The sequence below is a fragment of the Eschrichtius robustus genome, chromosome 3 (assembly GCF_028021215.1).
Source record: "Eschrichtius robustus isolate mEscRob2 chromosome 3, mEscRob2.pri, whole genome shotgun sequence".
In the NCBI taxonomy this organism is placed as follows: Eukaryota; Metazoa; Chordata; class Mammalia; order Artiodactyla; family Eschrichtiidae; genus Eschrichtius; species Eschrichtius robustus.
In genome coordinates this window covers 140,277,236-140,303,619 of record NC_090826.1, presented here as the reverse complement: position 1 = coordinate 140,303,619, position 26,384 = coordinate 140,277,236, and the positions used below count along the sequence as shown (strand labels likewise).

Here is a 26,384-nt window from a genome sequence, read left to right as displayed (position 1 = left end):
TAGAGCGACCCTTAGCAAGGTTCTAAAGTAGGTAAAGCTACTTTTCCAACCTCCAAATTCCCAGGTAATGACCTTTCAATCCCCTGCCAGCCATCCAGTGCCCTCACCACCTCCCAGCATCCTCCTCTTCCCCTACTAAGGCTATGCCTGGTCCTACAGGTCCCAGTCAGTGCAACACTAGACACCTAACAGGCACTTCACCGATGCGTGTGGTTTTAATCAATAGCAACTGATTAATTCGATCAATTCAACAACAGTTTACTGAATGCTCACCAAGTGCCAGCATTGTGCTAGGTGCTGGAATTAAATGGGCATGTCCTTTGCCTATTCTCAGAACAGCCTGCTCTCAATTATAAGCCCAGAAAGAATAAGAACTAACTCTAAGTTGATAATGTCATATACTAGCTTACTATGTCCCTGCTCCCAAGATCATCTGTATTTTGGTAAAGAAAATCTCAAAGACTCACTACCTGAACCCAAAGAATCCCTGTTAACAGCAAGGCTCCAGGCGAGAGAGAGAGAGAGAGATTTAGGATGGGCGCTTTGTAAGACTGGTCTTCTCTAGAGGCATTGCCAGACATAGCAGTGGTTCTCAAAGTACGGTTCCAGGGCCAGCAGTATCAGTGTCCCCTGAGAACCTGTGACAAGTGCAAATTCTCAGGCTCTACTTCAGACCAATGAAGTCAGAAACTCCAGGACTGAGGTCCAGTAATCTGTATTTTAACAAGCCCTTCAGGAGATTCTGAGACACAGTGAAGTTTGAAGACTAACAGTAGAGATGAAACAGACAGAGTGCATATGTATGACTTCAACACAAAGAAGCTAAATGAGGAATCAGCCTTGATGCTGACAGAAATCACCTGCTGGCAAGGAACATCCCTGACAGAGCAGTAGCAAAACAGTTCCCAATAGCACACAGCTGGAAATTGCCAGGATGTCAGTGAGTGACTGCTGAAAATCCATTTCATGCTTTTTGACTCCGACCAGCCCCATGACCATGAGGTGTGGCAATTGAGAAAGAGGTACAGAAAGTTTGCAACACTTCAAACCTCCAACTGAGCTGAAGGCTGGGAAAGACTTGAGAGTACGAACTTCTTCCTCACGCTGGTGTGCAGAGGCTCTCCTCTGGGTCCCTGAGGCCACTCCCAGCCCCCTGTGTGTTGGCTACAGAAATAATACCAGACTCTGATTACTGGCAAACCTCAGTTCCTGACACTGACCAGAGTACTTCTCCCCTCCAACCTGTTACCCACTGTTTGGCCACATCCTTTTCATCTCCCATAAAGGGGAAGAGGAAAAAAAAAGACACCCCACTCCACCGCCACCTTCTGGCTTTAATGACACAAGCCTTTGGAAAGCCAGTGCATACATCTGAAACAGGCTTTCCAAATTCTCCAGAGATGGGGTGAAACAGATGCAGCAGAAATGCAGCAGGACCAAATGCAGCCCCCCCCAAAAAAAAAGCCTCAAAATTATGCAGAGTTGCAACAGAGATTCATATCAGCCACCTACAGGCACAAAGGCCACACACAGGAGGGTCCCTCCCTGAAGCCGCTCACTTGGCTGGACCACAGGAGCCTAGAGCTGGAGCCTAGTTACAACCCCAAGCCCCGCCCACCTGCCTCTGGGATGAACTACTTTACAAATGGATTCATTGCAGTCCTTAAAACAAAACAAAACAAAAATTCAAAAAGGCTGAGAGTGGAACTGTTCAGTCCTACAAACTTGGAACTCAAAATACAATAAGAAAAGAAACCCCTACAGGGTAATCCACTGCATTGCCAGGGACAGGGTGGGGGATGGATTGGATAACAGACACTTTTTAAAGTCATTCAGTGCCGTTCTCCTTAATCTGGCCCATTTCTGCCTCTTAAGGATATACCTTCTAGCTGCTCCTTGCGTTCCAGAGATGAGGACATAGGGGCGCATAAATAGGGTTAAGAGTTTATAGCCAAAGACTGGCCAAAGATGTGGGGAATGAAAAACTCAGTAAACATTCTTGGGGTGCTCAGTGACCAAAAATACACCATAGACAGCGCCCTGAAGTAAGCTTGACGCATAAGAGACCGCTCAGTCGGAGGAGCCTAAAAACTCTGTGCTGTACTTTCCGTCCTTAATTAAGGCCAATGCTGGCAACAGGGCTGGTGAACCTCCACCGGCCCTCTCTGCATAGGTTTAGAATGTTTGGGAAGAGAAGCGTTGATAGAGGTCCCTGGCATTTTTATCCCTCTTTGAAAGGACTGCTTTAGAAGTCACATGGTGATAGGGGGCGTGATACACTGATTTAAGTGTCTGCTCCCCACTCCAATCCTATGTGAATTCACACTGGAATTTGAAATGAAGCCGTTACAGAAGGCTGCTTCTGAGCTCAGTGGCTCAGCATTTATCAGCGTGAAGACCTAGGAGGATGAAAGGATTCAGAGTGACAAGTGCTTGGGGACATAAATATCTTCTAGTTAACCACGTTCTCTGAATACAGGAGGGGAATGGCTGCAAACTGATGGGGCACCCAGATGTAACAGGACTGGGTAGGAGGCAATCATTACAAAAGCAGCAAGAAAAAAAACGATTTAAAATGATTTTTTCTCCCCAGCTACCTTTCTCATGTGTCCCAATCCCACTGCAAAAATACAGAGGACTTAGAGGAAAAAGTTGATTTGTGAAGTTGGCCCTCTGCAAGAGATCTTGCTCATAACCAAGAAGAAGACGAATAACCTTCCTTTTCTAAAAAGCCTAGGAAAAACCCACACATATAATGAATTATTCACAAAGGCTGAACCTAAAAATGAGAGGGAGAAATATAGAAAGATGAAAAGGGCGGAGGACTGGGCAGAAAGAGAAAGTGAAGAAAAGGACCTGGTCTCTCTCTCCGTGAATAAAAGAGTATTAATTACAGTCACGTATAGGTTCCCCCTTTTACGTCTTAGTGGTCAGTGATACACAAAATTAGATCAGCACAGTGGCCTCTGATGGGCTGGACCACATGCTGGCCTTGGGGAGCTGCAGCCTCCCAGGCAGCCCTGCGGATGACAAGAGGTAGGCTACTGATGAACCGATGGAACACAGAGAGCCAAAGAGTTTGCAAGAGTTCTGATAGTTTTGCACATCTTGACTGCATTTTATTTCAACTAAGAATATGAAAATGGAAAGAAACCAGATGTTCCTATAAAGAGGGGGAAATGCAGCAGAGTTTGAGGGGGGAGAAAAACACCTACATTTTGTACAGCAGCAGCGAAAAAGAGATAAGCAATTCTGGATCGAGCTACTAATCCCAGAGTCTGGATCTTTCAAAAGAAGATAAAAAGAAGGCCTGTTCTCGTTATTTTCTTCCTCCTCCTCCTTTAATTCATAGTGTGCCCTGCACCTAGCACAGGGAAAGCAAGTGGAGAGAAGTGGGGAAATAATGACATGCAAACCAACAGACAAAACTATCACATCCAAGATACTTTTGTCTCCATCCTCAAGTCATTTCATTTCTGTCAAACTCCTTCACTCCAACTCGCATTCCAGGCTGCATCCCAATTACAACTGGTCCCCACGACAAGTCCTAGCCTGGTTTCTGGAGGAAACATTTCTCACACCTTATTTCAAGGGCAAAGCCCCTAGGCAACATGGAGATTGTCCTGGGAGACTCAGAAAATGAAGACCTTTATCCCGCACCAGTTACAGTTGCTATCTGTTTCACTGCCTCTGTGCCCAGGTACACAGAAGATGTGAAGACTTTCTGCATCATCTGATCACAGGATATAATTACAGACTTCATTCTTGTTAGCTGCCACCCTCTGCCCTAATCAAGGTGCTCTGACTCATGAGCCATTAGAGTTACATCAAACCTGAAATTCTTGCCAGGATTACAGTCTACTATCTTTCACGGTGCAATATATTTATAGGCAACAAAACAGGAGAAAAGTATATGCCATAATGGGAGATGGGGGAACTAAAGCTTTCAGTAATCTTCAGCAAAATCCTCCAAAAATAATGGATAATTTGCAATGGGAAATTCTCCACAATAAAGCACATAACCTCTGACTCAAAGCCAGAGTCCCTTGGGGCTATAAAGAAATTCTCTGCAACAAGAAATCACGAATGAATATCCACAGGTTCATTATAATGAGCTTCATCAGCTCAGTGGCTACAAACACATTTGATCTTCCGACTTTAAACCATGTTCATTCCCACATGAAACATGTGCTCCCCTGCTGAGATAACCCACACCATCAGTGGGGGAGAAATCTCCCACTGCCCATCAATGGCACAAAGTCAGACATGCCATTTCTTCCCTTCATCCTCTAACCTGGAAAAGTGCAAACGTGTGGGGAATATCTCACAAACCATGAGGGAGACCCTGTAGATCCACAGGGCAACTGGGCCTGGGCACAGAAGGGTTAGAGCCAGTAAGCTTATGACACAGTGAATGCGGGGTGACATTCACAGCAGCCAATTCCCTGAGAAAAAGAGAACCCTTTTGTTAGCTCTATTAGATGAGCAAAAAAGAAAAAGAGGAATCATATAAAATGTAATACCACATTTTAAATCAGATTAGCATTTTCAAAAAGGTTATGGCATCCACTGCAGAAGAGAGTGCCATAAGAAAATAAAATTATCTCCCTGTGCAGATGTAGCTTCCAAGAAAAATGAAACACATTTAGAGTGGGCTGTTGACTTGCCACCATTTTTCTTGCCAAATCTAGGTTATCCTATGCATTTCTTCCCATAAGAACGAGACCTTCCCTGTTAATAACTGGACGAGGTTATCACCACCCCCATCCAAGTCAGAGAGTGGCAAGTATAAATTAAATCATTCCTTCTATTTAACTGATCTTTTCAGGCTAATCTGATTAAAGACCAGTATTATGTGGTGTTCAGAGACCACTAACACAGCACACAGAAGTACATATTATCCCCCTAGTTCTTCAGTGACTTTTTGCAGCCAATAAAAGATGTATACATCTCAAAAAGTGTACTACATGAATAATCAAAATCCTCAAGCATGTTGCATATGAACATGACAGTTCAAAACAGGTCTTGACATGTGTCCTGAACCTTCCTTTCTGTGAAAATCTGGCCCTTACGTAGAGCACAGAAGTACTTGCCAGACTTGAACAGGCATACTAATCACCTGAGGATCTTATTAAAATGCAGATTCTGATTTAGTAAATCTGAAGTGTGGCTCAGGATTCTTAATTTTTTTAATTGAAGTATAATTGAGTTACAATATTATATTAGTTTCAGGTGCACAACATAGTGATTCGATATTTTTATAGATTACATGCCATACAAAGTTATTATAAAACATAGACTATAGTCCCTGTGCTGTACATTACATCCCTGTGACTTATTTATACTATAACTGCTGGTTTGGACCTCTTAAGCCCCTTCACCTATTTTGCCCCTCCCCCTGCCCCTCTCCCTTGTGGAAACCACGGGTTTCTTCTTTGTATCTGGCATTCTGAATTTTTAACAAGCCTCCAGGTGATGCTGGTCTTTGCTGTCTGTGGGAGACAAGAGCCTAGAAGATTTCGTTCACCTGGAACTAAGATCCCTCCCTTCTGGTATGCTGAAATTTCTGAGGACTCTATTAATAATAATAGCTAGTGATTACAGGGAATTAGGCGGTGTTCTAGGAACCTGACATATATTAATTCATTTAATTCTCCCAGTAACTCATTATTGTCATCCTCATTTTACAGATAAGGAAACTGAGTCACAGAGAAATGAAGTAAATTTTCAAGGTCACAGAGCGGGTGAAGGAACTGAGATTTGAACCCAGACAGCTTAGCTCCCAAGCTTTACTGGTAACCAGTGCTCACACTGACTCCCAGTAAGAAAAAGGAATATAATTCCAGAAAGGAATTAGAAAGGAAGAGACGTGAGACTAGGAACTTATATGCGGTATTAGAGCAAATGCAGAACCCACAGAAGCGCAATGTGTCCACATGGTCACCACCAGAGGGAATATATATTAGTCAATTACATTGTACAGCCAGGAATAAACAGCAAACATGGTGTATTTTAAATTTGCCAACAGGGCTCCACTACACACCTTAGCAGATGCTCTCCAAACACTAACAACCTACATGCTGTAGAAGCACTGTGAAACTTCCAACTATGGGGATGGAAGAGACCACTGGGACGGGGCTCAAGGCCAAGGCACCGAGTAGGATGCCGAAATCAACTCCCTAGTCTCTCCTCTGAGTCTCTTTGGTGCATTCTGGCCGAAGACAAGGAAAGAGCGCAGTGAAACCCACAGTCGCACCTTGCGCCGCTCGCAACTCCTGCTAGAAAAGCGGCGTTTTTGCAGCGGAAGAGAAAACGTGAAAAGCGGCGAACGCGTGGTGTAGGAAACGTGCTTAATTTCCCCGCCCCGGAGCCTGGGCCCAGCCGGAAGTGCCCGAGGTGCTGAACCCCGGGACGGTGGAGCCCAGGCAGCGGGGCAGTTTCGGTGGCGCTGTCCGAGGTACCAACGCTGGCTGCGGGCACACTCTGCCACCCGCGCGGCGGCTGGGGCGGCTTTGTCTACCGCCGGGAAACGGGAGGGTGCCTGTCTAGGTAAACAGGCCCCTAAGAGAGGGGCACTGTAAAGCAGCACCTGGTGGGTGGGAAATTTTAGAGAACTGTAGAAGATGGGCGGGCGGGGAAGGGGGTGCCGCTGAGGAAATCTGTAGGGACATGATTAGAGCAGTGTTCGCAGCCGCAGCACGAAAACACAATGAGAGCTGTCGCTTTGTGCAGCGCACCGGCGGGCGGGACTGCAGGGACCGGACCTTTCCCCTCCCCAGTCCCCCTCACCCTAGGTAGGTTTAACTCTGGTACTGTTTGGCCCCAGGATCACTCTGTGCGGGTAGGAGAGGGAGGGGAGTGCAGGGAGAAGGAGAGAAGAAGCCCAGCCAGCGGTGGCGGTGGGAGGATTCGAGCAGCAGCAGGAAGGATATCTGCCTAGAGACGCTCCTCCGTTTCTAATGAGGGGTACTGCCTAGAAGCACCACGAGCCAGCCAATCGCCATGCTGCTGAGGCAGGGAACTAGGGAGGAAAGAGGGGAAGGCCAGAGACTAGGGTGGGGGTGGCAGGGAGATGCCCAGGCCCCGAGGGGAGTGAGCCATGAGCCTCGCTGCTACTAGAGACCCAGCGTGGCTCCAGCTGTCTCCCTGCTGCACACCTGGAGGGTGGGGGTGGGGAGGAGGGAGGATAGGGAAGAAGAGGAGTGGCCTCTTTTGCAGGTGCATCCCTCCCAAGAAATCTCTCTCCACAAGCATCAAAGTCCCATGTCTCCAAGCCTACCCCCATATATAACACCATCCCACGGGCTTGCTCCCTACTCATCCCCCTCACCATCCAGCAACCCCCAATTTGTAAAGACCTTGCCAGACGCCCATATTCTTAGTGAAGGACGAGGCAGTGAGATGCCTAATCAGCAGCCTGCATTTGGTGCACTTCATTAAACCTGCAAAGAACTCCCTCTATGCCCGTTCACCCTGACACCATTACCATCAGAGATTGCCCCCACCAGCTCTTTGTGGAGAGCAGTTCCTCTGGAACTAGGGAGAGACAGACTGCTTGCACACCTCTGGGCTCAGCTGATGCAGCACCCTGCTGATGAATTCAGGCCCAGCAGATCTGCCTGGATCCTGGGCACTAGGAGAGCACTCAGCTGGTGAAGCATTAAGAGGCAGGAGTACCCAACCCAGGACTAAGGAAAGGATGGGCCCTGATGAGTTGCTCTTTCGTGGCCGAGAAGAGAGCCCGAACGCTGCGTTGTTTGGGCTGTGTCATTAGAGATTGCCTCCCCTGACACACTCATTCACTCCACTTCCAGTGGAACTTAAACTCAGTCCCCAGCAGAGTTAGCTGGGTCCCAAGCCAAACGCCTGCATTATTTATCCATTTGTCAACTTGTCTACAGGGTTTTGGCTCAGAGCTCTTGAAGCTTCTGAACTGATAAATCCCCTCATGGAGTCTTGACTTTCCTACAAGCAGATAGTGTAGGTGTCTTTCCAGCTGGTGGGTATGGGGGCAAAGGGGATGGCTTAAAGGGAGGGAAAAGGGGGGCTCAGTATGAAAGAAAACCCAGAGATTAGGGGCAACCCATTCTATGCAGCTTGTGAAGGGACTAGGGGGCTGAGAATCAAATAAAGCCCACCTGCGAAAGGGGCAGACACCACAACACCACGCACCCAGGGATGCTGGAGACTTCCACGTAGGAAATATCAAAAACCAAAAGTCTTACCTTGCAAAACACTAGTGCCCACATCGGTTTCTACAGCACCAAGCTTGCCTCTTAGGTGCACCAAAGTACAGAGTGCACTTCAGCAAAGAGGCAAATCGGCACCAGGAAAGGAACGGGGGTGCAAATTCCATGCTAGGTTTCCCCCCTTACCCGAAGAAATGCAAAGGGGGAGAGGGGAGTGATGGTGGGCAAGAAAGGATATGGCCAATCGATGAGCTTCTTGGCGTATTTCCTGACAATGTTATCTTCTCCGAAGATGAACAGGGATCTGTTGACGGTGAAACAGTTCTGCCGGACGGGAATAGGGTTGTACAAAGCCATAGTCCGCGCCCTCTGCGCTTTCGACTGCTTGTAGGCGGCCGCCGGCCCGGAGGCCGGCACGGGGGTTCCTTGCCGGTTCCTGCTCTGGTCCGAATCTCCATCTCCCGACCCCGGCCTGCCGACCACCGCCTCCCCGAAGCGAGCCATCCTGAAGTTTAAACAGACAGAATACACACAAAGGTGATCGTGGCCGAACACCCGCACACGGCAACAAGCAGAAAGACACACGGAGTCTCAGAGCCGCATCCAGACGGACACGGGGACCACCGCCTCCGGGGAGCCTCGCGAGCTCTGCGGAAAGGCGGCAGCAGCAACCCCGCCGCTCTGAACTGTTGAATCTAAATACAACCTCTGCGAAGCTCCATTCCTCAAGGAGGAAAAAAAGGGGGGAAGAGCTTGGGTGTGCTCAGTTTCTGGAGGCAATTTTTTTTTTTTTTTTTTTTTCAAAATGCCAGTGTGTGGTGGCGTTCAGGGACTGGAGAGGAGACGGGTGGAGTAGGCTGCTCTTCAAACATAGCTCCTCTTCTGGCAGACGCACCACCTAGTTCTGGGAGAGAGGCAGGCACCGGCCCGCTAGGTAACAGTTTGGTAATTTATTGGTGGGGGGAGGGGAAAAATGAAAACAAAAGAACTTTTCAAAAAAAAAAAAAAAGGACGAGGTTATGGTGACATGCTTTATAACACCAGCCCCCGCAAGTCCATCTGAGAAATCCCACAGCCAAGACTTGGGTCTTTAAATCTGCCAGCACAGACGCATCCAAAGGTTGAGAGAGAGAAAGGGAGAGAGGGGGGAGAGCGGTATTGAGGTTGCTGCGTAAACCGCAACGCCCAAAATATCAAAATAAGAAGTCGATCCAACCGGAGAGGGACAAATGACTTCAAAGCTCCTGCGCTTGGGAGAGAAGTTGAGCAGCATCCAGAGAGCAGCGAAGCCCGAGTGCCAGCATCCGCCCGGAGCGCTCGCCGCCGCCGCCGCCGCCGCCGCCTCCCCGGATCAGCATGCAACAGCGATCCGCGGCTGCGCCGGGGAGAGGGCGGGAGAGCGGGAGCGAGCGAGCGGGCGGGCGAGCGAGCACTTGGGCGAGGGAGGAACAGGTTGCAGCCGAGCCCAGCGGTAGCCTGGCACGGGAGTTGTCCAAGGACCGGACTTGCTCACTACCGACTCAATCCTCCTCTTCCACCCTGGCAGCCCCACTCCGAGGAGCAGAGGAGAAGGGGGAGGCCAGGAGGGGGAAAGCGAGGGGAGCTCAGAGGCGCAGCCAGGCTCACACTGAAGAGCCAGGAGAAGCGGGGGCGGGGCTGGCGAGCAAGGGCGGGGCGGGGATGGAGCCGGAAGGACCCGGCCAACCGCTGCAGGGGGTTCCTGGGACCCGAGGCTGGCTTGGGCTACTGATCGATGTAGCCAGAGGGTAGCGGGCCCCCTCTGCAAAGATCCAGGCAAGAATCGCCTTTCCCCAAGTACTGCAGAGAGGAAACAGGCTGGCTCAGCTGGCGGCGCGGCGGAGTCTCCGCCTGAGAGCCGAGGCCTGGCGGGGGCGCACACGCACGCGCGCACGCTCTCGCGCCTGCCGTCCCCGCCGAGAGGCGCCCGCCGGGGCTGTGCCCCGCGCAGTGACCGGCGCGCCGCCGCCCTAACCGGGAGTCGAAGCCTCTGCGCTCTACGCGCCCTGCGCCGGGGCCGGGTCGCCGCGCCTCCGCACCTCCCAGGCTCCGAGAGCGCTGCCCCAAGGGTTTCCGCAGAGAAGGCAGCACCCTCTTCTAACCAAGTCCCCACTTAGCAGCCTGGAGGTCCCACGAGGGGCGCTAGGACCGCTGGGGGCTCCGCCACTCTGGTGTTGGAGCCAGCTCTGACGGGAGCTTCTGCACCCCGCCCCTCTCCAAACGCGATCTGGGACGACCTCTTGGGTTTGGCTCTAATAGAGCCCTGTATCTCTGGGATACTGAGTTCCGAGGTAGTGAGTTCTAGGCTAAAACTACCTTCTCAATCAGGGGGATCCTCCCACCCCTATCTTTTACCCCCAAGTCCTCTCCACTGACTTCTTCAAACCCACCCCAATAATGAAGAAAAAATAGAATTAGTGTCTGAGCTGCAGAAGCGGGAATGGTGGACTTCACGCCCCAGAGAACGAGTCCCTGGGTTTAGCAACCAAGCCCTTACGCACAGGTGAGTCAGTGGTTTGCACTGACGATAGGTACCAGCTGCCCCCGTGCTTTGGCCTGAACGCACAGCCCTATCCAAATTCTCCCCACCTGAGCCATGGAAGGGGGCGGGGGACAGAGAAAGGAAACAAAACACTGACCAGAGGCTGGAAATCATGGGTGAGTGTGGATTCGCGGGTGTGGAAGGCAATGTCGGTGTGTGAGATTAACTGGTGAGAAGAGAGGTGACATCTGAGTGAGAGGCAGCGTGTGTTCCTCCGTGGATGTGTGTGTGTGTGCTGGGCAAGGCCATGTGAGCACTGACACGGGTCTGCTGTGTGAGAATGTATGTGAGTGTGTGTCTGTGTGAAGGGAAAGTCTCTGGTGCTGGAAAACAAAAGGAATGGTCTCAACACGTCCTCCCCCAGCAGGCACTGCTGCCCTTGGGCATGGCATGTTGACCTTTTGATTCAGGAAGGCCCATTTTAAGCCAAATTACTATTCGAGGTGAGTCAGAGTATTTTGTTTTCCCATTACTGCCTTCCTCAGTCCTTCTACCTACCTCAATTGGAGGGTCCTTTTCTGCCTGAACACCTAGTCAGAGTGAAAGGGAAGGCGATACTATGAACCCAAAGTCCCGTCAGCTGTCAGTCATTTAGAACCAGTCACAAGTGGCTGTCTCAGTAGCCCTGTAAACTATACAGGATTAGAAAAGACTTTCGGAAATGATCAAATCCATGCTTTCAGAGGTAGGACCATAACCCATAGCACAAAATTCATTCAAATCATTTGACAAATATTTCTGAGCCCTAGGCACTGTTTTAGGAGCTGAGAGCAAAATCATGAACAAAATAGATGATGATAAAAATAAAGTATACGCTTCTGGGGTTAAATTAGATTGTATAACTTTACTGGCTAGAATGCTGGATGGACCTCATTCTCATGCTGCAACTTCATCCCTCTACTTCGTGTCCTGGCCTTTGCAGGCTAGAGGGTGGCATGCCTGTTAATTCTCAGAGGAAGCAGGGCTCACCAACCTATCACCTCCTGGAAGAAGTTCCTGGAAGATCAGGAACCCTTGGCTTGTGTCTTCAATGTCACCTACTAAGCAGAGATCCAGTACTAATTCCTTTTGCTCTCTCTACAATGTCCTGTGTTCTCTGTTGCTGCTATAATTCTAGGGACCTAGAATTCCCAAGAGAGGATATTATTCATGGAAATGTGAGGACCCACTGCAGTTGAGGCTTACCTTCCCACCTTCTCAGGAGGCAGGGATCACAAATGCATGTGTTGGGGATGATGTAAAGTGTGCTGGGGAGCGTGAGCACCTCTGTAGGGGAGTTAAAAACTGGAAATTCCTAGAGGGTGGAGCCCAAGAGGACAAAGGCAAACATGATGGCATAAATGGCTTTGGGAATGGACTTGGCCTAAGGACAGTAATGCTGGGAAGGAGGCACGCTCTCATATTCATCTCCACCTGGCTGTCACAGCTCTTGGGCCCTTTGAGATCTGTGAACTTCTTTCCTGCTTTCCAATGCCCCCATTCTCCCAGTCCCCAGAGGGCTACAATTTTAATGGCTGAACAATATCTTATGTGTCTTCAATCGTTTTCACTTTATGTAAATCTAACTCCAAACCTCTGAGGTCAGCCTGGCAACACATGTATTACAACCCTGATTTGGTGGACAAATTAGAGTTTCAGAAATGTTAAGTAGTTTGTCCACATCTGATAAGAGGCAGATTTTAGACTTCTAACAGATCTTTCACTTGATGGCTTTTTCCAATACCCAGGCTAATTTCTCAGGGGCAGTAATAGTGTAATCCCAAATTGTTCAACATCAAGAGAAGAAACTCTGCAATCACGCTAAGCCTATGGGAATGCTGGGCTTACCATCCTCAAATTGAATCTGATCAGTGGCCAAATGCTCCTGGGACCACGCTGGGAAGATGCTTAACTGGGAACACATCTACTGCCCTCAAGATCCAGGAGGATCCTTAGAAAAAACTTCAGATTAGGTCACTGCCGTAATGCTCTTTGTAAGGGGAACTTGGTGGGCATTCTCCTTCCCATGTCCCTAGTTCCAGAGTCCTCTTAAAGACCCACAAATGGAAATGTAAAAAATCAGCAATTGGTCAGAACTCTGATTGGAAACCAGTTTCCTAAAATCCCTTTCCAGCCCAAGAGGGAGAGCAGCCATATTTTCATGTTGTTAGAGCACCATCTACTGGTCATTTGTGAGCATATCCCTGTGAGCTCAGGTACTTGGCAGCCTAGCACCTCAGGCGCCACACCTCAGAGCCTAGACATTCCTAGACGTGAGCTCTTGTCACCAGCCCTCTACTCCTGTGGTACTTTGTTGAGGCCCAAGCCCCAAAGTTCACCAACAATGCAATCAGCCATCTCACAGTACTTGAAACGTGCAGCCCCACACACTGGGCACATGGGTACAAGGTACACACACACACACACACACACACACACACACACACACACGAGTTAAGACGGTGCAGCCAAAAGGTCTACATGTTTTCCTGCAAGAAATGACCTGCAAACTAGAAACCCAAAAGGATCCAAGGAAGCAAGTGAAAAACTTTCCTGGTGTATGAATCCCATGCAGACAGTTCAATTTCAAAGCATTAACCCCGCAACTCTTCTACTCCAGGGCACCATTCAAAGTGCAAGCAAGAGAGAAGCTGACTGGTAGGGGGTCCCTCCAGCATCCTCTGCAAAAGGAAGGAAACAAGGTTGCCACGCTCCCCCCAGACCAGGAAGGCCATGGGAGTTTGTACCAAGATGGAGAGATGTGAGTGGTAAAGATGGAGAAGCACTTAGCCTATTTCCCTCATTCATAAAGCTCTTCCCAGATCTGTCAGGTCTTGGTCCATCTTCACAGGAGATTTCAGCCCACCACTGGGGAGTCTGCACACCTTCGCCTCATCTAAAGGTGTGTGCCCTCCCACCAGCCCCACTCCCTCATCTCCCCCTACCTGGCCAGTTCCACTCAGATAGCTTATGCTTAAGTGATCAGGGCCCCTTTTGTTCTATTTTTCCCCTGTTGAGCCTTTCCAAGAAATAGACTCTTATGCAAAGCATTGCTCTAAGGAACATAATGCAGAGAGGATTTGGGATTGGGTTTTAAGAAGAAAAGTTGGCAGGAGACCATGTGCAAATTCATAGCAGAGCAGAGGAGCATTATGGTGATGCAGACATCTTGGGAGTCTGGCAGCTTCCACAATACCTTACAGCCCTGACTTGGGTGAAAACATAACCTCACATCCTTATGTAACGTCTGTCCCTAGAACCGGCATTTCTCAAACCTATGACTGAGAAACCGCACAGCTCCAACCCTCTATCAGCTAACTATAGATGTGCAAAGTTTGCTAAAAAATATTTTTTAAACCATTCATTTACGACAACTCAATATTTCCTGGGTGCCAACCGTGGTAATGTTATCTCACTGCATCTTTGCTGCAGGACTGTTGAGACACATTCTATTACCTGGGGCCCAGAGGTCAGGGACGTGTCCAAGTGCACAGACACAGGAAACAGCAGAGCTGCATCTCCTGGTCATGAGGTCAGGATTCCTTACAATGTGTGACCACTCTTAACATACTGCATGTCAGGGTGATGTTTTCCTTGCTTAAGAGTCCGGTCACAGGCATGATCTTAGACCTTAGAGAAGTAAGCCATGACCTTGAGCCAGAGAGTCTCCCAGAGGGTTAAATTTCTAAGAATGCCCATCACCTGTCCCACAGGGCTGTTATGAAGATTAAGTTACTTAATACATATCAAGCTCTTAGATCAGTACCTGGCACACAATAAGTGCCGTGTAAGTGTTTGTTAACTACATTTTAGCTGTGACCACGGTACACACAACAAACACCGCACATCTGACAGCTTTCTGCTTCTGAAAGCAGACTTCAGAAGTGCATCCCACGGGTGGCTGTGGTGTGTGCAGGATAGATGGAGGTGGAGAGAAGTGTAAGTGCCTGAGACTTAGAAAGACAAGGGAAAAGAGAAAAGAAAGCAAAGTATTAGAGACCAGAGTCTGAAGACCCCAAAGGTCTTGATACCTGGGAGAGTCGTGCTTGTTTACTTCTTCATTAATTCATAGACCCATTGAACAAATAAGCCCTAACCCCTTTTAATGTGCCTGGCATCGTTCCCAGGGATTCTGAGTGTCAAGGATAAATTAGACACAGTCACAGCCCCTAAAAGCTTACGGTTTAAAAGAGGAGAAGGGGAAAACGTCCTTATGAAGAACCCTAAGAGGAGGCAGAATATGGCGGGCACCCTAAGAGAGCACAGGGTGTGGGGTGGAGGAAGAGCCGAGGAGGGAGGCGTCCCCTCGGGCTGGGGCTGGAGGCAGCTGGGAAAACAGAAAAATCAGTGGCACCCCCTGAAAGAGACAGCACTGGAGACCTGGAGAAGCGCTGGGGGACACAAGAGCCTGGGCATGCAGGGGATGAAAGGTAGGGAATTCATTAACCAGTCAGCATCTTTATTTTCTTTCAGTGTATCTAGGATCATAAACGAGTCTAGTATTACCACTTCAATCCTTTGTTTTCCATAAGATGAGGTCACTTTTTGGCCTGGACAAAAGTCAAACTTAAAAGACATTAACCCCTATTGGGAAAGTCATTTTGGAGGTTCCATGTCTAGCCCCAGACAGCCAAGGATGCCTGCCCCATCCCTGTGCACCTCAGCTCCCACCCTCAGTGTCCAGCCCTGCTGTCCGGCCGAGGCAGAGGATGGCAGGACCACTCCGCAGAGCTCCAGCTCTGACCGACAGGGGTGAGCCGAGGGTGCCTCGCCATCTAAGGGTAAGAACAACTGACGGAAACAAGCCCATTCATCTGCCCCCTTGGCCTCTTGACTTGGAAAACAAAATACAGCCCACACATTGCAAAGCTTGCTCAGCCCGGGTGGGCTCGGGCTGATGCATTCATTCAGCAGACAGAAAATGGGAGCCTTCCACGTGTCAGGCGTGGCGTCGTGCCGAGGATCAGAGGGCGCTGGGCTGCATCCTGCACTGACTGGCCGCTCCTGACCCACTCACTCCCCACGTTTCACTCTTGAAGAAGATGTCCCACCAGCAGGGAAAAAAGCAGCTCAGAGCCCAAACAGGGCCTAGAGGAGCCCTGCCGGTCCAATGAAGAGAACTTGCACCCACCCCGCCCACCAGGCTTGTCTCTCACAGGACTCCGGGTTGGAATCATCGAAGACTAAGCCACCACCTGCCCATCACCACACCCTTTCTCTCCCACTCTCTCCTCCGCTGAACAGCTGGTTACACCCACCTGGTATAAAATAATCAGAGTGAATAAGGCATTCCCATATGATATGGACTTGAGGCCAGCTTTGAAACGTGCATCCGGGCAGACCGTACTGGTTTCTGCCCCTTCCAACCCCCAGAAATTGCACGAAGACCCCACTGACCTTGTATGGTCCTTGTTTTCCCCTCCTTCTCCTGGACCGTCCTGCAGGGTTTGGCACCACTGACCTCCCCTTCTTCTCAGAGGTCCGCCCCTCAGCATCCCAGTCTCCACCCCTCACAGAATAAGAGTAAGAGAAGGACCCACCTCCCTGCCCGGTCCTTCCAAACTCCTCTTATTCCTGTCCCTTTATCGTGGGAGCCCCCATGGGTCTGTCCTCAACCCCTTGACCTTCTCTCTCTGACTTCTCTCCCTTTGGGGTCATGTCCTTACCCACAGTTTCAACTATCCTCTACTTCCACATCTAGCCTCTATCCCTTACCTTTCACCTCATTTCCATAGCCAAATGCACAATTAAGTAATGGGTAACTCTGTACCGACTGGGCTACCCATCATCATCTCAAACTCAATGTATTTGAAAGTGAATTCATCATAATTCCTTCAAAGCAAGCTCCCCCTCCAAAAATGCCACTTTCTACCCAGGTGACATCATTCTCCCTGTCAATCACTTGACTTCAGTGGCTCCTCGCTGCCTAAAACATGGCCAAACTCCTTAGCCTGACAACTCAAGACAATCTGAATTCAACCTACCTTTCCAACACCATCCCCCCGTGTACCAGAGCATTACCATAGTTATAACACGTTGTGCCCATGCCTACCTCAAAACTCTTACTCACAGCACCTGCTTCGGACTGACCCAAGCACATGCTTCCTCTTTTCTGCTTCCCCAACTCCGAGGTATCTCTCAAGGTGTGTGGTTCAGTTCAATTCTGCCTCTGCCATGAAGACTTCCATAACCTCTCCAAGTCAATCTGTGATCTCTACCTCCTATAAACTCACAGAGCTTTCGTATCGCTCATCTGTAGTACCTTGTTTACTCACTGTCATGGTTGCCATGGATATAACTTCAACAGTACATTCCTACTTAAGTCTGCAGTTAGGTATGCCATGTCTCCTCCACTGTGGTATAAGCGTCTCAAGCACGGAAGAGATATATTCCCCCTCATTATTACCTAGAGTGCCTGCGTGATGTTATCCTCATAGCAGTCCTTTACTAAATACACAGTCAACGAATGAATGATTGGGTCTCCTGCAACTCTTTTTGGTGAAAAAGAGCTTTGGCATCAACCAGGTAGCTGGTCCCTGTCTGAGGGGCTGCCCTTCTCCTAACACATTCTGCCACTGACTCTGAGTCTCTGTTCTGTTGTCTGATGTTTCCAGCTGACCTTTCTGAGTGTTCATCCTCCCCTTAATAAGAAGGGGTGCTTACCTCTCACGTAGGAGATCAGGTGACTCTAACTCAGAGGGACCTTTTCCGGCACAATTACAGCCTCACCCTCATTTTATCCATCATAAATTATGGGGTTCATTCCCCTACGAGGAATATCTCCTGCTCTTTAAAAATGTAGTTGAATTAAGGTTTGGGGAATCAGTTATTAAAAAGAGACATTCAGATCCCTACACAGAGAATATTTTCAGATCCCTTTCCTCAGAAAATAAAACATAGCAGAATAAAATTCTGCTTCAAAAAAAAAATCGACTACAGAATTAATTGGTTCTATCTCTTCTCTCTACAAAAAAGGCAAATGTCACCATCATACACCTCTTTCCCTTATGAAGAATGACATGTGAAAGAGACACACACACTTTTGACTGTATGCAGACACACGCACTAGCTTCTGATCTGATCTCAAGTTCTGCCAGTCACGTGTCCAAACATATACAAGGAATCTTCCTATGCTGTTGAGAGCTTTCAGACAGGCTTAATAATACAGTACATTCAAAGGTGAAGAATTATAAGCTCTTTTGAAGATTTCTAAATATTCCTAATGTGTCATTTAAAATGGGAAAGGTGGAAATATAATTCTCAATCAAAAGAGAGAATTTGTGAAATACTCCTCTCTAATGCCCTTAACAAGCCAGTCCCTTGGACACACACACACACTCACTATACAGCCCTTTCCATTAAAAACTTGTTTTTGTTTTGTTTTGTTTTTCACATAATCACCCCATCACTCAATCACATTCTTCAAAGAAATTCTGCCAGATGTAAAGTGGTCACGTATTAATATAATCACCCAAAGCTTCCTATGATGCTAATTTCCCCTTGTTAAAATAATCTCTATTCTCCAATGAGTCATAATTTCATACTAAAAGTTCCAGGACTATAAAAAACAAAGAGAAAGGGACATGCGTCCCATGCAAGCAAAGAATAATTACAAAGAAAAGTACTAATTAGTGATAATACTAGTTGCAATAGGTATTAAATACATATTATGTGCAAGGCACTGTCCTAAGCCCTTTACTTTCCTTATTTCTCAGAATAATTCTATGTGGTAGGTATTATTATAATCTGCATTTTACACATAAGAAAAGAAAAACTGAAAGAGACTAAATAATTTCACTTAAGGTCAGATAGGTGGTGAACGACATCACAGAAAATCAACCCTAAGTCTGTTTGACTCCAAAATCCATTATCTTCACCACCACACTGTACGGCCTCTCACTGATATCATTAATAGAGATTTGGGGGGGCCACTTACTTTCATGATGATCCTACAATTCCAAGAGGCAAGAAAATGTCCAGACACTACAGCAGGTTCTGATAGACCCCAGAATAAGCGAGTTATGTGTGTGTGTGTGAGACAAGACAGACTTATCCCTCAGTCCTGGTTGGGTTTATTGCCCCACCTGCGGAAATGACAGCAGTAGTACCTGCCATCTGAATCTCAGGAGACTACTGACAGACCAACTGTGAAAACAGACTGTCAAGCGCATTGTATTCCAATCCATGCTGGTACTATTAGCCTGACCTGCCTCAGTTCTGCGTTGCCACGTCCCCAGGCACAAGCCATGCAAGAACTGAGTCCTCCTTCAAAAACTGTTCAAATTCTCCAAAACTTCTCAAAATCCAAAGTGTATATTAGTGTGCACAGTTTACTCATGATGAACATGGTTTTCTATCCCATTTACTTGTTATCCAATGAATGGCCAAATCTACCCCAAATGCCCCAGCCCCTGAGCTCCCTGGTGGGTCACTCTAGGTAGCTATCTGGAAAAGTTTTCAGCCCAACTCTGGAGGGGTCACTGAGGGAGAGAAGGGAGGAAGGGAGAGGAGATGACGCCCAGCAGCAGAGAAGGAGTGTCCACGGCACTGCAGACCCAAATATTAGCCAGTGCTCTGTGTTCAGAAAATCCAAGGCTAGTGCCGTTCCGACCATTCAGGAAGATGGAGACTGATCACTCAGTTTGGCTTGAATTTTTTTTTTTTTATGAATACTTCTGCTGCCAACGCGTGCCACTAAAGGATTCAGCACACTTAAATCCTCCTGCCTTTCAACTTGTTGTTTCCCTGCCTACCCTCCAGCAGGTAAGACACCCACAGACTCGCGGTGCTCCGGGCTGTAGAATTCACAGGAGTCTATAATGTTCAGGTTATTTTTAAACTTGCAGGCCACTTTCCCTCCCCACGAACCAGCAGGCCTGCCATTTAGAACAGTGTTTAACCCACACCCCACCTACTTTGAAACTTTAGCTTTTTGTGTTAAAAGAAAGGAAGCTATCCTTCACGCTCACACACACACACACACACACACACACGCCCCTAAAAACTGAAGACAGTCACCAGCTCTCTGGAGTGAAAGACCCAGCTCCCAAAATGCTGCTGAGCTTGTTGAGATGATGTGTGTGAAAATGCTTTGTAAACTTAGAGTGTCACACACGGTAGGTGGTATTATCGTGCTATTTTAAAGGACAGATACCAGGCGTTATAGGTGATGCCGAAAGACAGCTCCCTACTTCCAAAAGGGAATTCTACCAGAACAATCAAAGTATTCAAGGCCCTTCATTTGCCTAGGGAGCCAGACAGGAGCTGGCTAAGTGGTGTTAGGTTATAATTTTCTTCAAATTAATTGCTTTTTCTAAAGTCGAAAACATTGGAAGAGAGGGAAAGAAATTCTGAAAACAATTCAACGAAAAGAGAGTGAAGCAGAAAAATGAAAGAAAAAGTTTCAAAGCCCTAACAATACCTACCATTTGTGGAAGGTCTAACTAATAAGCAGCGTGTATGTGTTACCTCATTTGATCTGCATAAGAATCTTCAGAGGCTTCAACCATTTTTCAGATGAGATCAGAGAGACGATGTCCCTAAACTAAGATCACACAGCGAGTATGTGGCAGAGCTAGACTTGGAGCTGGACCTGTCTGATGCCAGAGGTGACATCCCACCCCTCCCCCTCACTGCAAGAGCCACACGGAAGGAGCAAGTGTGGCCTGAACGGTGAGGCTGGGCAAGAATGGTTTCAAGGGCCCACAGTGGAAGAGCTCAGGGTCACTCTGGAGTCAGTGAGGGTCAGGCAGTGGGCACGTAGCCTCCTCCACAACCAAAAATAAAAAGATGGAAAGTCCCTGTTCCTGGAGGAAAGCTGAAGGATTTGCGTGAGCTATGTCCACACAGCCATCCAGGCTGTGGGGAACAGGATGGCATGGACCAAATCCATCACAGACAGTCCCCTGTGTCTTCCCGGTGGGGGGATATCTCTCAGGCCAAAGGCTGTAGCTTCTGAAGTCCCCTTGTTGCCATACTGGTACCTACCGTAAAACAAATCAAGCAGCTTTTCCCTCACAGCAAACCTCTTCACCACAACTCCGCACACACAGGAGGGAAGACTCACTGGACAGCCTTCTCCTCCCCCTTTCCCCCCCCCTCCCCCTCTGGCTGAGGCCCTGAGAAGTGATAAAATGATCAGGTAGCTCAACACTTCTACAGCTAAATACGTTCCAAGGGATTTTTAAAACCAGAGTCTGTTTCCCTGGAGGCTATCAGGGTGAGTACACATTCTGCTGCATCCGGGGCTCAGCAGGAACTGGCTTCCCCGCCTCCCTGCTTCCCCGCCCCCTCCGGAAGCATCTCCAATCTCCTGTTCTCCCCCCACCTCCCTCGCTGCCCCTTCATCTTCTTCACCTTTTCTTCATCCTTTTCTTCCCTTTCTTCTTCCTCCTAAAGGTACGCATCTCTCACGGGCTCTTCCCTACCCTCTTCTCTATGTAGACCCTCTCTCTTGGTGATTTCATCCATCCAGACGGCTTCAACCACAGCTAATATATGGAAGATTCCCACATCTTTTCCTTTGGCCTGTTCTGTTTAAAGTGTGGCACCACATTCACAACTGCTCAAAGGCTCCTCCACCTGAATGGCCTGAAAGCGCCGCGAATCAACTGGTTTAAAAATCAACTCATCATCTTTCCCTCCAAATCAGCCCCTTCCCGGGTCTCTAATTCTGACTGCAGCACCACAGTCTCCCCCTAACTCCGGCACGAAACTTTGGAATCAAAGTTGATTCTTCCTCTTGCCCATCTCCTCCATCAACCCTTCCCCAAGTCCTGTCAGTTTTTTTTTCTATTCCACTTTCACAGGCTTCCTTTCATTCCATGTGCACCACCACCTCTCAAGGTCAGACTTTTATACCTCCTTCTCAGAAGCTGGGAAGAGCCTCCCAACCCATCTTCCTCTTCCAGGTTCTACCACAAGTGTTCACTGCATAAGCCAACTCTGACCCTATCCCCAGCCTGCTGTGCAGCAAAATCCAAGAACTTGTTCAATGTTGCACACCCCCCGTGCGTAGCACACTGTCTGATAAAAAAAAATTACATTTATTTATTGAATGAAGAGATGAACTTTCTAGTGCCTATCAAATATAACTATGGAATCACGAGACCTTATAATCTTAGGGTTGTAAGCAAACTTAAATGTCATCCCATGTAAGCCCTTGTTTCAAGGACCAGAACTGAACAAAATGCCCTGCCACATCTATGCTCCCAGCAATATCTCCTACGACTGTGCAGCTCTCACTGCCTGCTCCAATGAAGCAGGACTCTCACCAGTCCAGACACATAAATACACACCTTCCATAAATGCAAACCCTCCTGCATATCATTTCTCATTTTCTCTCCCCCTTCTGTCCCCCTTCTCTTGTACCTACCTGTCAAAAAACTAGACTTCAAAGCCCAGTTCATGCCAAACCTCCTCTGCGAAGCATTTTGTGATCATAACACAACATGATCTCTTTCTCCTCTGAGAACCTTGGGCACTTTATGACCTCCTGCCTCAGACACTGTGGTGTACGGATCTCTTCTCCCCACTACACTACAAGGGGCTTCATTTATCTGTCCTTTCATTTTCCACACAATTAATGCACTGCCTTATGCCTGGTGGGCACAAAACACATATTTTATTGAATGACTGAATGAATGAATAAATGGTAACTATATGCGAAGCCAAATGGACACAACCAGGACATGGACTTCTTAGGATCTGTGCCATGTTGGGAAAGTTGTGTGGGAATAGCTAGAAGTGATAAACCGGTTCTGCAGACAAGCAGTTCAGCTCAAAGAAGACAGTCCTTGGCTCTTACTTCACAGGGACAAGTGTGGAGGCAAACACAGTGGTCGCTGTGAACCTGCAAAGCTCCCAGCATTTTGAGGACACAATTTTCTTCTTTTGGCAGAAAATGAGGAATGTTTTTAGCCCATTTCATTTGATTCATGCTTCTACGGACGTGACATGGATAGAAGTGGTCTGTGTTAGATAGGAGTGCAAGTTGAATATTAGAGCTTACCTAGTCTAGCCACACACATATCAACCTCCTCTTCTAACCCCTCCTTTTTATATGAGAAAAGGCAGGTAGAGCAGGGTTTTGTCAACCACAGGCATGTCAACCACAGTACTATCGACATTTTTGAGTCAGATAATTCTTTGTCATGGTGGGCGGGCCTGTGCACTGTAGGATGTTTAGCAGTATTCCTGGCTCCTTACCAATAGATGCCAGAAGCACCTCCCAGTTGTGACAATCAAAAATGCTTCCAGGGCTTCCCTGGTGGCGCAGTGGTTGAGAATCTGCCTGCCAATGCAGGGGACGTGGGTTCGAGCCCTGGTCTGGGAGGATCCTGCGTGCCGTGGAGCAACTGGGCCCGCGAGCCACAGCTGCTGAGTCTGCACGTCTGGAGCCTGTGCTCCGCAACAAGAGAGGCTGCGATAGTGAGAGGTCCACACACCGCGATGAGGAGTGGCCCCCGCTTGCCGCAACTGGAGAAAGCCCTCGCCCAGAAACGAAGACCCAACACAGCCAATGAATGAATGAATGAATGAATGAATGAATAAATAAATAAATAAAAATTTATTTGTATTAAAAAATAAAAAATGCTTCCAGTTGCCAAATGTCCCTTGAGGGGCAAAACTGCCCCTGGTTGAGACCACTGGTATGGAATAATTAAATGAGTTCCTCAAGACCACACGACTCACCAGCATTGTAACCAGGAATGCAGGAACTCCCAGTAGAATGCTCTTGCCACACCAGCACTGTCTTTCACTTCTCTCCCTCATATCTGATGAGACACAGCCTTTGGGGACCAGAGTGAACTCAGAGCTGCACATCTGGTTTTCTAATGGCCTCATAGCCCTACATGGGGATCCACACCTCAATATGAGACATATTCCTAGCAGAGACCAAAGGGAGAACTCAGGCTGAAGCATAAGAGTGATCATAATCCAATATCATCTGCTTAAGGCTTAGCAAATGGATCTCAGGCAAGTGGCATTTCTCCTAATACTTCGGATGCTAAGAAATGTGGTTACCAGGCCCCACGGAGAATAGGTTTTCCCCCACAACTTGGCTTTGTCTTCAGTGAAAACTCCTACACGCATGCTTTCGACTCAGTCCTTTACACCCTCACCCCTGCTTCTCCTTCTGTTTGCTTCCTCTTCTAATGTTTAAATTTAGAGGAGAGCTTGAGTCCTTCAATCTCTCCTTTCCCCAACACCTCCTGTGGCTCCCACTTTGCTTTTAGAATTTACTTTCACTAGAACTTGAGAACCATCTCCCTGCTTCCAGATTCTGATCTTTTATTCCCTAAAAAGACTCAATCACTTCAGGCAAAATATTTTTAGAAGCTGCTTACCAGGACTTGTCAATGATCACTTTTCTAAGTGAACTGCCATTAGCTAAACACTCAAGTACCATCTGAGGGGGCAGAAAGTAATTGTCCATTAACGCACTACTGTTCCTCCCCCACTTCCTTCCTCAAATCTTCTTCTACACTCAGTCCAGCACTGAGTAACCTCTCCATTAGGAACATCACACTTACAAGTCTTGAAGGATGCTGTGTATGCCCCCAGGAAATATCTTATGCTTTCCTATTTTAGTGAATTCTCTTTGTAAAAGTCATTCAAGGATCCAGTACTAGCGAGATGGCAGAATAAGAAAAACCTCTTGCTAAAAATTTCTAGAAAACTAAAGTACAGAAATATATTTTCAAATATATTTTAAAACATATATTGCTGAACTTGCAAAACATAAAAGGAAATCCCTAGGAGGAAATGAAAAACATAGGACTAAGCATGTGAACTGAGACTGCAGCTGTCCCATGGGCAGTGATTAGTCCTGGTAACCTAGCAGATTTAATGGATGGGTTTTAATGCCCATTCAAGAGCAAGAGATAAGGTCTTAAGAGCACCTGTGAACAGAAGTTAAAACTAAGATTCTGCGTTAAGCTGGGACACTTAAAGGACTGCACTCTCAGTTAAACAATAAACTGCATAAAAGTCAACTCTATAGCAAAAGGAGATGGTGAAGAAGCTTTTATCTCTGAGTGAGTGAAAAAAGCAAAACCCTGAGAAATCAAAACCCAACATTGTATATGTTATATGAATTTATGAGCTGAATTCATACCACATGTTCAGGAGGGTTCAGGAACCCTTAAGCCAAAGTAAAAACCAGTCCTAGTAACTTTCCTGGGTTAAATAAGAGAACTAAACAAAACCATTCTATGAGGCTACTCTCACAACCCAGATTCTACTGTATTTCCATAGGAAAAACAAGCATCATTAGACATGAGCTTGCAATCAAAACTTTTCACTCACACAAGGAAACAATCTACTATAATGGAAGCTTAGTTGATATAATAAATAAGATAATTAGAGCACTAGAGCTGGAAATAATAGAAAAGGTATATAAAGAACGACATTAATAGGATACAATGAACAAATGTTTAAAGTGACAAATACAACTTTTTGTAATGAAAAAGCTAATCTTTGAAATTAAAGGCAGTAGATAAGTTAATTATTAGGTTAGATACACTAGGGAGAGTGTTAATGAACAGGCAGACACATTTGAGGAATCTGAGCATACAGCACAGAGAGATAAACAGATGGAAAATATGATTAAAGGTAAGAGAAAGGGAGAACAGATTAAAAAGATCCAAAATATATCTAATGGGAGTTCTAGAAAGAGATAATGGAGACAGTATTTGAAGAACTAAAGATTAAATTTTCCAGTATTAATGAAAGACATAAATCCTCAGAGTCAAGAATTTCAATGAGTTCTAAGCAGGATGAAAAATAAATCCAACATATACACATTTTAGTGAAATATTAAAAGTTCTAAAATTATGAACAGAAAAATCTTAAAAGCATCCTGAGAGAAAATACAGATTGCCTAAAGAAACAATAATTAGAAAATCAGCTATAATACTAGAGGCTAGAAATGATAGAATAATACCTTCAAGTGCAAAAAACATTCAGTAAATTGTTACTCAAAACTGAGATTGAAATAAAGCCTTTCTCAGAATAATAAAGAAGATTTTACCACTCAAGTTCAGGTGAAGTAAGTACTACACAATATTCCTCAAGAAGGACATTTAAATGGAAGAAAAGACTGCCATGCAAGAAAATGGCATGATGAGCAAAAAATAATGGTAAACATGAGGACAAATGTAAACTAAATATAGATAGATAGATAGATAGATAGATAGATAGATAGATAGGCAGATAGATGACAGATAAGAGAGATAGTTTAACTTGTGAATACACACACACACACACACACACACACACACACACACGACAAAGGCATATCACTAGACAACAGTGCCTTGTAAGGTAGGAAGGATGACCAGAGGTAAGGTATTGTTCAGAAGGAGTACAGACTTGAAGTCAAACCGTACATTTGAAGTGAGGTATGTGACTAGGACACCCACTAAAAATGTTTCTATTCATTGTTGTACTTAAAGTACTAGTCAGTGTAATAAGTAAAGAAAAAAAAGGAACGGCATATGGATTGTAAAGGAAAAAACAAAGCTGTCATTATTCACAATTGATACTGTCTACATAAAAAATATGACAGCCTATAGGGGGAAAACCATTCAAAGTAATAAGACAGTTCTGCGAGAATGCTGGATATGAAATAAGCACACAAAAGTACAAATTCT

General features: G+C 46.9%; 1 protein-coding gene across 3 annotated transcripts in view; it reads right to left on the bottom strand.

The window, feature by feature from the left end:
* Window positions 1–8,693, bottom strand: part of CACNA1E (calcium voltage-gated channel subunit alpha1 E) — a 303,256-nt gene extending 294,563 nt beyond the window's left edge. For all 3 annotated transcript variants that reach the window (XM_068538402.1, XM_068538403.1, XM_068538404.1), the window contains exon 1: window positions 8,428–8,693. In XM_068538402.1, the coding sequence (XP_068394503.1) occupies window positions 8,428–8,693 (266 nt within the window). The remainder of the gene's footprint in view (window positions 1–8,427) is intronic.
* Window positions 8,694–26,384: the final 17,691 nt, after the last annotated feature.